Source organism: Pseudophryne corroboree, chromosome 4, assembly GCF_028390025.1.
Source record: "Pseudophryne corroboree isolate aPseCor3 chromosome 4, aPseCor3.hap2, whole genome shotgun sequence".
NCBI lineage: Eukaryota > Metazoa > Chordata > Amphibia > Anura > Myobatrachidae > Pseudophryne > Pseudophryne corroboree.
Window position 1 is genome coordinate 243,354,935 of NC_086447.1, and position 14,685 is coordinate 243,369,619.

The following is a 14,685-nucleotide window of genomic DNA, read 5'->3' on the forward strand; positions in this document are numbered from 1 at the left end:
TATGGCTTCCGAAAAAGGGATTTATCGGTAAATACCAAAATCCTGCTTTTTTTTGTCAGCCACTAGCAGACACTGGCACAACTTCAAGACCGTGGGGATGTCCCAAAGTTTTCAACCCTGGGCGGGAGTTCGCTGAGGAACTTGCAAAACAAGACGGCCAAATCGTGAAGATGAAGCCGCAAAAGTATCAAACTTGTAAAATGTAGTAAACGTATGAATACTGGATTAAGTGGCTGCTCGACAGAGCCGAGACATGGTAGATCCCCTACTAGTGGCCCACAAAGACTCAACTGGCGTTTAGAGTGGACAGCAATGGATAATGGAGGCCATCTACACTGGTGGAGACAGGCCTGACGAACTGTTAATGGAATCCAGCGGGCCATGGTCTGCTTAGTAGCAGGCCACCCCCCACACGGGAGATCATAAAGTACGAATAAAGCATCAGACTTCCGTAAAGATGCTGTACGATCTATGTAAATCTTCAAAGTTCTCACTATATCCAGAATAGAACGAGCTTCCAGAATCTTCCCGTAAGGGTGGTACCACGAGGTTGATATGAAAAACCGACACGACCTTAAGAAAGGAAGCATGTGTTCATAATTCTGCCCTATCAGGATGAAAAATCAAGGAGGGAGGTTTGCAAGACAAGGCACCCAATTCAGATACCCTACGGGCTGAAGCCATGGCTCGTAGAAAAACAGTCTTCCAAGCAAGATATTTAATGTCTGCTTCAGACAAGGACTCAAAACAGGATGAATGAAGAAAATTCAGCACCAGATTTAAATCCCAAGGAGCTGTAGGTGGAACAAATGGAGGCTGTAACCGCAAAAAGTCTTGTAGAAAAGTTTGCACATCCGGCAGGAGCACTAGGCGTTTCTGAAAGAAAATCGATAAAGCAGATATCTGAACTTTCGGGGATCCTAGATGGAGTCCGGAATCCAAATCTGCTTGAAGTAATAGCAAGAACCGTGAGGCGAAAGGAATCCAATGGAAACCACTTTCGGTCACAGGAAGAGATATAAGACCGCCAGATGCGATGATAGTGGGCTGCCGTCACTGGTTTCTGTGACCACAACATCGTGGGAATCACAGCCTCCAAAATCCCTTTGCATTTTAGGAGGTCTGCCTCAATAGCCATCCCGTTAAATGTCGTCGTGGTAAGCCTGGATGCACGAAGGTTCCTTGTTGCAGTAGTTACGGATGCAGAGGAAGAGGCCAAGGATCGTCCGCGAGAAGAGAGCGCAGGTCTGAAAATGAAGTCCTCTGAGGTCAATCTGGTGCCACCAGTATCACCATGAGTGGCTCTCGTTTGATTGTCTTGAGAAATCTGTGACAAAAGAAGGAACGGAGGAAACACGTATAATAGGTCGTACGGCCAAGGCACGGTCAGAGCGTCCACAGCTTCCGCTTGAGGATCCCGTGTTCCAGAAATGTATCGAGGAAGCTGATGATTAAGTCGGGACGCCATGAGATCCACCTCTGGACATCCGCAGCATTGTATCAGGGCTTTGAACACCGCTGGGTGAAGTGCTCATTATCTGGATGGAGATCCTGCCGGCTGAGATAGTCGGCTTCCCAATTGTCCACTCCTGGAATGAACACCGCAGAGAGAATGACTGCGTTGCGTCCTGCCCACTGGAGAATGCGTGGCACCTCTCGCATTGCCATATGACTGCGAGTTTCGCCTTGTTTGTTTACGTACACTACAGCAGTTGCGTTGTCCGATTGAACCTTTACCACAGTGGAGCGAAGAATGTGTGCGGCTTGTACTAGCGCATTGTAGATCGCTCTCAGTTCCAACACATTTATTGGCAACAATGATTCTTATGGAGACCAGTGGTGCTGAAGATGGAAGTCCAACACAACTGCGCCCCATCCTCTGAAGCTGGCGTCCGTCGTTTGAAGCGTCCAGTCCCATATACCGAAACAGCCTGTCCGCAGTGAGATTGTGCAGTTGGAGCCACCAAAGAAGTGATATTCGTGTCTCTGGTTTCATACAAACCAACTGTTGAAGGTGCAGATTCGACTCCGACCATTGATGTAACAGGTCCATCTGGAAGGGACGTGAATGGAAACAGACGAACTCCAGAATTTCAAAGGCTGCTACCCTTTTCCCCAGCATATGAATGCATAAATGGACAGATACCAGTCATGGCTTGAGAACAGCCTGGACTAATCTTTGTATACTCAGAGCTTTGTCTTGTGGTAAAAAGACTCTCTGTACGTTGGTGTTCAAGATCACACCGAGAAACTGGATACGCTTTGACGGCTCAAGTTCGGATTTCCGAAAATTGATTATCCATCCGTGGTCTACCAACACATTGTATGTTAATAGAGCATGCTCCTGTACAATGTGATCGGATGGAGCTTTGAGGAGGAGGTTGGCTATGTATGGTATTATTGTGACTCCCAATGATCTGAGGTGAGCAATATAACGGACATGACCTTGGAAAAATCTCTGGGTGCTGTGGACAGTCCGAATGGTAAGCCTCTGAACTGAAAATGATCCTGTTGAATCGCAAACCTGAGAAACACTTGGTGAGGATCACAGATCGGAATGTGGAGATATGCATCCTTGATGTCTATGCGATATCATAAATTCCTTGGATTCCATTTGGAACCGGTAAGTCAGAAACTGATTTAATGATTGGAATAGTAACCCTTCTGTCGTTGAAGCAGTGGTACCGACAATAACACTGCCGGTTCCACTAAGGTCTGTATTGCACCTTGAAGGGTTACACGTTTGTCCAGAAGAATTGGAAGACACGTTGGAAAATCTTCCTTTGGCAGCAAAGCTTCGAAATCTAGTGTATACCCCTACAGAGACATTATGAATCCACACATTGACATTTTGAAACCGGCATCTTGAAACTTTCGAAGCCATGCTCCCACCGTACTTGAGCCCCAGTGGAAAGGGAAACCGTCATGCCACGGCCTTTTCAGTAGACTTTCGGTCTTCACGACGAGAAACGGACGGTTGCTTGCTGCGACCTCTACCTTGGAAGTGTGTAGTTCTTCCACGTTTTTTTTTAAAGTTTGAGTGGAATGAAAGAACCTAAAAAAATGTTCCAGCATTAGAGCATTTAGGAGGTGGTGAAAGGGTTGGCAAGAAAGTAGATTTACCACCCGTAGCCTGTAAAATTAATGTGTCCAGTTCTTTTCCAAAAAGAATGTCACCTGTAAACGGAAGTGCTTCCGCTGCTTTCTTAGACTCCATGTCTACCTGCCAAGACCTTAGCCAAAGGGCTCTTCTGGCCGCAAAAGTCGATGGTGAGATCCTCTCATTCACATGGCCGATATCTCTAGCCGCTTCCCCTACATATATAACCGATTCCTTAATATGCTCTGCTAGGATCACTACCTCTTCTACCGGAACACTATCTTGTAAGTCCATCCAAAGCTGGTCAAAGTGAGACACCTGCGGCCGAATAAATAGAATTCAGCATTGTGTCCAATTTCTGGTCCGACGAGTCTTTCAAGGAAGTTGCATCCGGAAGAGGTAATGCGGTCTTCTTTGACAGCCTGGAAAGAGAGGAGTCCACCGGAGATGACTTTCCCCATTTATCCGTTATACAAGATAAAAATGGATAAATACTTAGGAATCTTTTAGGCATCTAAAACAGTTTGTCCGGGTTTTTCCAGGCCCCCAACAGCTGATCACCCAGCTTGTTTGAAAAGAGATAAGTGGCCGATAACCGCTGCTTTATACCAAATAAGGCAGTATCTGGCGAATCAAGAGTCGTAGTTTCAGAAATATTTAGAACTCATCTTATTGCTAGAATAACCCTTTGCGAAGATTCTGGAGAAACTTATGGGGTAATTCCAAGTTGATTGCAGCAGGAATTCTGTTAGCAATTGGGCAAAACCATGTGCACTGAAGGGGAGGCAGATATAACATGTGCAGAGAGAGTTAGATTTGGGTGTGGTGTGTTCAATCTGCAATCTAATTTGCAGTGTAAAAATAAAGCAGCCAGTATTTACCCTGCACAGAAATAAAATAATCCACCCAAATCTAACTCTCTCTGCAAATGTTATATAGGCCACACCTGCAGTGCACATGGTTTTGCCCAAGTGCTAAAAAATTTCCTGCTGCGATCAACTTGGAATTACCCCCTTAGTCTTCTGCATCTGTGATTTCGCCCAACTCAAGATCGTCCTCTTCAGCTTCATCCTGAGAAAGACGTTCATCGCCCGATTCATCAGACTGGTGGTACAGGATGTATTTTAGCCATAGAAACTATCTGCGGCTATTTACTGGACGTATCCAAACGTTTTGTGAGACCACCAACTGACTTTGTTAGCCCTGCTACCCAAGATGGTTCTGTAGAAAATAAGAATTTACTTACCGATAATTCTATTTCTCGGAGTCCGTAGTGGATGCTGGGGTTCCTGAAAGGACCATGGGGGATAGCGGCTCCGCAGGAGACAGGGCACAAAAAGTAAAGCTTTAGGATCAGGTGGTGTGCACTGGCTCCTCCCCCTATGACCCTCCTCCAAGCCAGTTAGATACTGTGCCCGGACGAGCGTACATAATAAGGAAGGATTTTGAATCCCGGGTAAGACTCATACCAGCCACACCAATCACACTGTACAACCTGTGATCTGAACCCAGTTAACAGTATGATAACAGCGGAGCCTCTGAAAAGATGGCTCACAACAATAATAACCCGATTTTTGTAACTATGTACAAGTATTGCAGATAATCCGCACTTGGGATGGGCGCCCAGCATCCACTACGGACTCCGAGAAATAGAATTATCGGTAAGTAAATTCTTATTTTCTCTATCGTCCTAGTGGATGCTGGGGTTCCTGAAAGGACCATGGGGATAATACCAAAGCTCCCAAACGGGCGGGAGAGTGCGGATGACTCTGCAGCACCGAATGAGAGAACTCCAGGTCCTCCTTAGCCAGGGTATCAAATTTGTAGGATTTTACAAACGTGTTTGCCCCTGACTAAATAACCGCTCGGCAAAGTTGTAAAAGCCGAGACCCCTCGGGCAGCCGCCCAAGATGAACCCACCTTCCTTGTGGAATGGGCATTTACATATTTTGGCTGTGGCAGGCCTGCCACAGAATGTGCAAGCTGAATTGTATTACACATCCAACTAGCAATAGTCTGCTTAGAAGCAAAAGCACCCAGTTTGTTGGGTGCATACAGGATAACAGCAAGTCAGTTTTCCTGACTCCAGCCGTCCTGGAACATATTTTCAGGGCCCTGACAACATCTAGCAACTTGGAGTCCTCCAAGTCCCTAGTAGGTGCAAGGCACCACAATAAGCTGGTTCAGGTGAAACACTGACACCACCTTAGGGAGAGAACTGGGGACGAGTCCGCAGCTCTGCCCTGTCCGAATGGACAAACAGATATGGGCTTTTTTGAGAAAAAACCACCAATTTGACACTCGCCTGGTCCAGGCCAGGGCCAAGATCAAGGTCACTTTTCATGTGAGATGCTTCAAATCCACAGATTTGACTGGTTTTAAACCAATGTGATTTGAGGAATCCCAGAACTACGTTGAGATCCCACAGTGCCACTGGAGGCACAAAAGGGGGTTGTATATGCAATACTCCCTTGACAAAATTCTGGACTTCAGGAACTGAAGCCAATTCTTTCTGGAAGAAAATCGACAGGGCCGAAATTTGAACCTTAATGGACCCCAATTTGAGGCCCATAGACACTCCTGTTTGCAGGAAATGCAGGAAACGACCGAGTTGAAATTTCTTTGTGGGGCCTTCCTGGCCTCACACCACGCAACATATTTTCGCCACATGTGGTGATAATGTTGTGCGGTCACCTCCTTTCTGGCTTTGACCAGGGTAGGAATGACCTCTTCCGGAATGCCTCTTTCCCTTAGGATCCGGCGTTCCACCGCCATGCCGACAAACGCAGCTGCGGTAAGTCTTGGAACAGACATGGTACTTGCTGAAGCAAGTCCCTTCTTAGCGGCAGAGGCCATAAAACCTCTGTAAGCATCTCTTGAAGTTCCGGGTACCAAGTCCTTCTTGGCCAATCCGGAGCCATGAGTATAGTTCTTACTCCTCTACGTCTTATAAGTCTCAGTACCTTAGGTATGAGAAGCAGAGGATGGAACACATACACCGACTGGTACATCCATGGTGTTACCAGAACGTCCACAGCTATTGCCTGAGGGTCTCTTAACCTGGCGCAATACCTGTCCCGTTTTTTGTTCAGACGGGACGCCATCATGTCCACCTTTGGTATTTCCCAACGGTTTACAATCATGTGGAAAACTTCCCGATGAAGTTTCCACTCTGCCGGGTGGAGGTCTGCTTCCCAGTTTCCATTCCCGGAATGAAACACTGCTGACAGTGCTATCACATGATTTTCCGCCCAGCGAAAAGTCCTTGCAGTTTTTGCCATTGCCCTCCTGCTTCTTGTGTCGCCCTGTCTGTTTACGTGGGCGACTGCCGTGATGTTTTTCCCACTGGATCAATACCGGCTGACCTTGAAGCAGAGGTCTTGCTAAGCTTAGAGTATTATAAATTTACCCTTAGCTCCAGTATATTTATGTGGAGAAAAGTCTCCAGACTTGATCACACTCCCTGGAAATTTTTTTCCTTGTGTGACTGCTCCCCAGCCTCTCGGGCTGGGCTCCGTGGTCACCAGCATCCAATCCTGAATGCCAAATCTGCGGCCCTCTAGAAGATGGGCACTCTATAACCACCACAGGAGAGACACCCTTGTCCTTGGATATAGGGTTATCCGCTGATGCATCTGAAGATGCGATCCGGACCATTTGTCCAGCAGATCCCACTGAAAAGTTCTTGCGTGAAATCTGCCGAATGGAATTGCTTCGTAGGAAGCCACCATTTTTACCAGGACCCTTGTGCAATGATGCACTGTTTTTAGGAGGTTCCTGACTAGCTCGGATAACTCCCTGGCTTTCTCTTCCGGGAGAAACACCTTTTTCTGGACTGTGTCCAGAATCATCCCTAGGCACAGCAGACGTGTCGTCGGGATCAGCTGCGATTTTGGAATATTTAGAATCCACCCGTGCTGTTGTAGCAGTATCCGAGATAGTGCTACTCCGACCTCCAACTGTTCCCTGGACTATGCCCTTATCAGGAGATCGTCCAAGTAAGGGATAATTAAGACGCCTTTTCTTCGAAGAAGAATCATCATTTCGGCCATTACCTTGGTAAAGACCCGGGGTGCCGTGGACAATCCAAACGGCAGCGTCTAAAACTGATAGTGACAGTTCTGCACCACGAACCTGAGGTACCCTTAGTGAGAAGGGCAAATTTGGGACATAGAGGTAAGCATCCCTGATGTCCCCGGACACTATATAGTCCCCTTCTTCCTGGTTCGTTATCACTGCTCTGAGTGACTCCATCTTGATTTGAACCTTTGTAAGTGTTCAAAAAAATTTTTTAGAATAAGTCTCACCTAGCCTTCTGGCTTCAGTACCACAATATAGTGTGGAATAATACCCCTTTTCCTTGTAGTAGGAGGGGTAATTTAATTATCACCTGCTGGGAATACAGCTTGTGAATTTTTTCCCATACTGCCTCCTTGTCGGAGGGAGACCTTGGTAAAGCAGACTTCAGGAGCCTGCGAAGAGGAAACGTCTCTACATTCCAATCTGTACCCCTGGGATACTACTTGTAGGATCCAGGGGTCCTGTACGGTCTCAGCGCCATGCTGAGAACTTGTCAGAAGCGGTGGAGCGCTTCTGTTCCTGGGAATGGGCTGCCTGCTGCAGTCTTCTTCCCTTTCCTCTATCCCTGGGCAGATATGATCTTATAGGGACGAAAAGACTGAGGTTGAAAAGACGGTGTCTTTTTCTGCAGAGATGTGACTTAGGGTAAAAACGGTGGATTTTCCAGCAGTTGCCGTGGCCACCAGGTCCGATGGACCGACCCCAAAAAACTCCTCTTCCTTTATACGGCAATACACCTTTTTGCCGTTTGGAATCTGCATCACCTGACCACTGTCGTGTCCATAACATCTTCTGGCAGATATGGACATCGCATTTACTCTTGATGCCAGAGTGCAAATATCCCTCTGTGCATCTCGCATATATAGAAATGCATCCTTTAAATGCTCTATAGTCAATAAAATACTGTCCCTGTCAAGGGTATCAATATTTTTAGTCAGGGAATCCGACCAAGCCACCCCAGCTCTGCACATCCAGGCTGAGGCGATCGCTGGTCGCAGTATAACACCAGTATGTGTGTATATACTTTTTATGATATTTTCCAGCCTCCTGTCAGCTGGTCCTTGAGGACGGCCCTATCTATAGACGGTACCGCCACTTGTTTTGATAAGCGTGTGAGCGCCTTATCCACCCTAAGGGGTGTTTCCCAACGCGCCCTAACTTCTGGCGGGAAAGGGTATACCGCCCATAATTTTCTATCGGGGGGAACCCACGCATCATCACACACTTTATTTAATTTATCTGATTCAGGAAAAACTACTGTAGTTTTTTCACATCCCACATAATACCCTCTTTTGTGGTACTTGTAGTATCAGAAATATGTAACACCTCCTTCATTGCCTTTAACGTGTGGCCCTAATAAGGAATACGTTTGTTTATTCACCGTCGACACTGGATTCAGTGTCCCTGTCAGTGTCTGTGTCGACCGACTAAAGTAAACGGGCGTTTTAAAACCCCTGACGGTGTTTTTGAGACGTCTGGACCGGTACTAATTGTTTGTCGGCCGTCTCATGTCGTCAACCGACCTTGCAGCGTGTTGACATTATCACGTAATTCCCTAAATAAGCCATCCATTCCGGTGTCGACTCCCTAGAGAGTGACATCACCATTACAGGCAATTGCTCCGCCTCCTCACCAACATCGTCCTCATACATGTCGACACACACGTACCGACACACAGCACACACACAGGGAATGCTCTGATAGAGGACAGGACCCACTAGCCCTTTGGAGAGACAGAGGGAGAGTTTGCCAGCACACACCAAAAACGCTATAATTATATAGGGACAACCTTATATAAGTGTTTTCCCTTATAGCATCTGTTTTATATATTTCTAACGCCAAATTAGTGCCCCCCCTCTCTGTTTTAACCCTGTTTCTGTAGTGCAGTGCAGGGGAGAGCCTGGGAGCCTTCCCTCCAGCCTTTCTGTGAGGGAAAATGGCGCTGTGTGCTGAGGAGATAGGCCCCGCCCCTTTTTCGGCGGCCTCGTCTCCCGCTTTTAACGGATTCTGGCAGGGGTTAAATATCTCCATATAGCCTCCGGAGGCTATATGTGAGGTATTTTTAGCCAAAATAGGTTTTCATTTGCCTCCCAGGGCGCCCCCCTTCCCAGCGCCCTGCACCCTCAGTGACTGCCGTGTGAAGTGTGCTGAGAGGAAAATGGCGCACAGCTGCAGTGCTGTGCGCTACCTTTAGAAGACTGAGGAGTCTTCTGCCGCCGATTCTGGACCTCTTCTTACTTCAGCATCTGCAAGGGGGCCGGCGGCAAGGCTCCGGTGACCATCCAGGCTGTACCTGTGATCGTCCCTCTGGAGCTGATGTCCAGTAGCCAAGAAGCCAATCCATCCTGCACGCAGGTGAGTTCACTTCTTCTCCCCTAAGTCCCTCGTTGCAGTGATCCTGTTGCCAGCAGGACTCACTGTAAAATAAAAAACCTAAGCTAAACTTTTCTAAGCAGCTCTTTAGGAGAGCCACCTAGATTGCACCCTTCTCGGCCGGGCACAAAAATCTAACAGGCTTGGAGGAGGGTCATAGGGGGAGGAGCCAGTGCACACCACCTGATCCTAAAGCTTTACTTTTTGTGCCCTGTCTCCTGCGGAGCCGCTATCCCCCATGGTCCTTTCAGGAACCCCAGCATCCACTAGGACGATAGAGAAATAGGAGGTAAATAATTTTGAGGAGTCTCCCTCACCGTCTACTGATCCTGTCGTAAACTGATCCTATCGTAAAGCAGCCAGTTCAGTATGTAATTGTGACATGGTTCCTGTGAGCACTGCCACCCAGGGGGGAAAATTAGCGTCTTGGGACGGGATGAGATAACCTCCGAAGCACATGCTTCACACAGGATGGAATCATCTGTGTGAGCTTTTTTTGTTACACTTCACACAGATAAATAATTTTTGTGACACCTTATTTGCTGTTCCCTTGCCTGCCATTGTGACGGACAGAGTTGAGACATATACAATTCACACCAGCACTCAACAATACGGACAGAGAGAGAGAGAGGAACATCAGAAGGATAGAGGGAGGTATTAATGTAGTACTCCCTTATTCTAAACCTCCTCAGCCACCAGCCTGTATAGCATTTGCAGGCTATCAAGTTTCTGGTAATGTGCACCCGTCTTGTAAACACTGCTGATTTCTGAAGAAAAATAAATACAATGTTGCCAGGTAAGAACCCTGCCTAGCTGAGGAAGATGCCTTTTCGTGTGATTGACAGGCTGAATAGCTCGTCAACTCCACTCCCCCCCCCCCCCCCCTTCCCCTACATGTATTACCACCCAGTTCAACTAGGTGCTTAAACGCTATTTTGAGTGGGTGCCTGAAACTTCTATAGGGCTGGGGTATTAACAGTAACTTGAGTCCCCATATGTGGATTCGAACTCTGTGGTAGACCGAACACTTGTCTGGTGTGCCATACAGGCACATAATGCAATAAGCACACAACCGCAAGAGCAGCACCGATCTGAAGCCTGAGCCCAGCGGTGCTGCAATCAGTATACCAAGAGCCCAGCAGCACTGCGCCTCTCCCTTCAATGTCCGAGCCCCCTGCTGTGCTCCACGCCACCGCTATAACGTCGGCTGCAAGCTCCGTGAGCGGTAGCGCGGCAGCCGATGAGACCGCGACACCGCCGCACTATGTGATCCCGCCAGTGTGCATTTTCGTGGGGGAATCGAGCCACAAGGTTTTGCAAGGCTGGAGGGAGGAGTGGGCTGGCCGCTGTGCCCTCAATGCGGGCGCCGTGTAGGAGAGTGATCTCACTCACCTGTCTTCTGGAGCCTCAGGAGGAGGTGGTCAGTCTGGAAGGACAGTGCTTCTCCTGTTAAGTGCTGTACTCCTATGCAGCGTTAAGCTGCTGTTGGAAAACCCGGACCCCACCTCTCATATAAGTGGAGAGGGGTCTCCCGAGGCTTAGGGAACTAAGTCCCTTGTAGATAAAAAAAAAAATAGGAAATTAATATAAAGAAAAGAAAGTTGTTACTGAGTTGGAGCTCAGTAGGCTGTGACCGGCTCCCTTGGCACAAATTCAAAACTGAGGGATGATGGGGGATAGAGAGGGAGGAGCCGGTTTCACTTCTTAGATTATTTAAAGTGCCAGCTCCCTGTAAGCCACCATCACCCCACGGTCTTAAAGTTGTGCCAGTGTCCCCTAGCGGCTCACAGAAAAAAAGCATGTATAAGTAATGATCCATTGCAACATTAGTGTATCTTTCAAAAGATTATAAAAAAAATAATAATGAATGTTTGAAATTTTGCAAGTATTACATAGCCACCTTAGAAATTGCTGTAAAGTATCAGACTTTAAAATACACAATATAACTCTTATGAGTTATTCCAGAAAGAATGCAGGCGGCACTTAGGAACACACCTATTCTCTTCCTCTTATTATCACTCCAAAACATTCCATTTAGGCATAAAGTGACGTAGTGAAACAAGTCAGGCAGGGCTGGGTACGAAGTGGAGGAAAGTATCCTACATTGGTAAAGCAAGTTAACACTAAACCGAAGGGTTGTCTGAAGTAATCTAGTGTATTTTGAGTAGATTTAGAACAGTTTAAATCCCCAAAATGTTCTCCGTGAAACATTTCAATTAAGGAAATAAAACCTTACCATTCAAGTTTTTCAACGCTCTTTCAGCATCCCGCCTGCTCATGAAGGCAACAAAGCCACAGTTCCTCTCTCGTGCCCTCTCCTCATCCGTTCGTGGCCACATGATTTTAACACTGGCCAATGGCCCAAATCTTCCAAATTCCTGACACAACATCTCTTCATTCATCTATAAAGGCAATTAAAAAGGTGTATTATCATTCAAACTGTAAGCAAATGAGCTATTGAGAATAATTTTTATTTTCACTCAATATACTACACAATCATTATGGACTTTCTATACACTGTTGAAAGTGTGCTTTCCAGTTTTTTTTACACCTAATTTACTGAACTTGGAGAATGGTGACCAAGGACCTTGATTTCTATTGGATACTGTATCTATATTCTATGCAAGTTAATTATAGATAGTCAATACATTAGTGTATATAGGTGGCAACCCAACGTCATTTTCTGCATGGTCTGCATCAGAGGTTCTCAAACACGGTCCTCAAGTCACCCCCACAGTCTAGGTTTTAGGTATATCCATGGTTCAACACAGATGGTTAATAAAATTGACTCAAGGTGCTAATTAAGTCATCTGTGGCCAAACATGGATAAACTTAAAACATGGATCATTGGGGTGCTTTGTGGACCGCGTTTGGGAACCTCTACACTAGCCTGATTCAAACACATTGTTCACGATATCGTCTCGATGGCAGCTCCGTCGATGGGTCCCGTCGCTGCCGATATCGCCGGGGACACACATTGTCTAGGGTGTACCCGGCTGTAGTCATGGTCTAGATCAACGTTTCATGTAATACAGACTCTTGAAGTATTATATTTAGTGAGTGGATGCTATTCCTCACTGAGGACTTGATGCACCCCAGTAGACTGGAACCTGATTTGTGTGCTGACAATAGTCTGCAGATTATAAGGAGATTTATGGTAGACTTACCATGGTTAAATCTTTCTGTGAGGTACGCTGGGTTCTACAGGGAATACATTGGGGTGTAGAGATGGATCATGATCCAAAGGAACCAACAGGCTAAAGCTTTAGACTGTCCCAGAATGCATTGCGGGCCTCCTTTATAACCCCGCCTCCAGGCACAGTGAGCTCCGTATTGTTAACTAGTCCAATGCAGAAGCAGGTAAAAGAGAAGGCAGATGTTAGTCACATAGAACCACGTTATCACGACAGGAGATGGGCTAGCGGCTAATGTCATACAAACGCAAAGAAGCAAAGTGCGTCAGGGTTAGCGCCCTGTGGAACCCAGTGTACCTCGTAGAAAGAGATTTAACTATGGTAAGTCTACCATGAATCTCCTTTTCTGCAGCAGGGTACACTGTGTTCCACAGGGAATACATCGGGCATGTCCTAAAGCAGTCCCTCAAGGGAGGGGACGCACCTTAGCGGGAATGAGGACCCGGCATCAATGAAGCATCCCGGGAGGTGGAAGTATCAAAGGCATTGAACCTAATAAACGTGTTCAATGAGGACCACGTAGCCGCCTTGCACAATTGTTCTGTGGACGCACCACGACGGGCCGCCCAAGAGGGTCCAACAGACCGAGTAGAATGGGCTATAATAGCAGCAGGAGCTAGGAGTCCAGCCTGTGCATAAGCTTGTGCATCACCATTCTAATCCATCTGCCAAAGTTTTGCTTATTCGCAGGCCAGCCACGTTTGTGGAAACCAAACAGTACAAAGAGGGTTTCTGACCTCCTGATAGAGGCAGTCCTCTCCACATATATATGGAGAGCCCGTACCACATTCAAAGACCGTTCTTTGGAGGACAATTCGGAAAAGATCTCTTCATTAAGGTGAAAAGATAACACTACCTTAGGTAAATAACAAGGGCGAGTTCTAAGAACTGCTCGGTAACAATGAAAAATCAAAAAGGGTGGACGACAGGACAAAGCGCCGAAGTCTGACACCCTGCTAGCAGAGGCAATAGCCAGCAGAAACAGGACCTTGGCTGTGAGCCATTTAAGGTCCACCGACTTAAGAGGTTCAAATGGAGACTCTTGCAGGGCATTCAGGACAACAGACAGATCCCATGGAGCCACAGGAGGGACCATAGGGAGGTTGAATCCGCAGTACGCCCTGAGTGAATGTATGAACGTCAGGTATAGCCGCAATTTTTCTCTGAAACCACTCTGACAAGGCAGATATGCGAACCTTGAGGGAGGCCAGAGGAACTCCTAAATCCAGGCCTTGTTGCAAAAAAGCCAGAAGTCTGGACATAATTTGTAAGCATCGTAATTCTTAGCAGCACACCAGGTGAAGTAAGAATTCTAGACCATATAATAAATCTGCGCAGATGCCAGTTTGAGGGCCTTCAGCATAGTTTGGAAGACCGCCTCGGAGAATCCTTTGGCCCTGAGGAGTAAAGCTTCAAGAGCCACGCCGTCAAAGCCAGTCTGGATAGACACATGGGCCCTGAACAAGGAGGTCTGGGCGTTGAGGAAGACTGTGTAGGTCTGAGAACCAATGCCATCTGGGCCATGCTGGAGCTACTAGAAATAGTATTCCTCCTTCTTGTTTGAACTTACGTAGTACCCTGGGCAGTAGTGACACTGAAGGGAACACGTAGGGCAGCCGAAAGTTCCATGGAATTGCCATAGCATCCACGAACTCTGCTCGAGGATCCCTGGTTCTTGATCCGAATACCGGAACTTTGTGATAGTGTCAAGACGCCATCAGGTCTACATCTGGTAGGTCCCACTTGTTCACTAGGAGATGAAAGACTTCCTGATTTGGTGCTGTGGAGAGGCCTAATATCGCCTTTCACATATGTGCTTCTGCATTAGCCGAGTTCAGATTTATCAGCTTTATTAACAACTTTCTATAAAGTGCACTTGCTAAATAATTCACTAACATGGATGGACTTTAACAGGTAATATCTGCTCTTTTAAAAATA

General features: G+C 46.9%; 1 protein-coding gene across 8 annotated transcripts in view; it reads right to left on the reverse strand.

The window, feature by feature from the left end:
• Positions 1-14,685, reverse strand: part of U2SURP (U2 snRNP associated SURP domain containing) — a 337,154-nt gene that overhangs the window by 115,877 nt on the left and 206,592 nt on the right. For all 8 annotated transcript variants that reach the window (XM_063915979.1, XM_063915980.1, XM_063915981.1 and 5 more), the window contains one exon: positions 11,790-11,955. In XM_063915979.1, the coding sequence (XP_063772049.1) occupies positions 11,790-11,955 (166 nt within the window). The remainder of the gene's footprint in view (positions 1-11,789; positions 11,956-14,685) is intronic.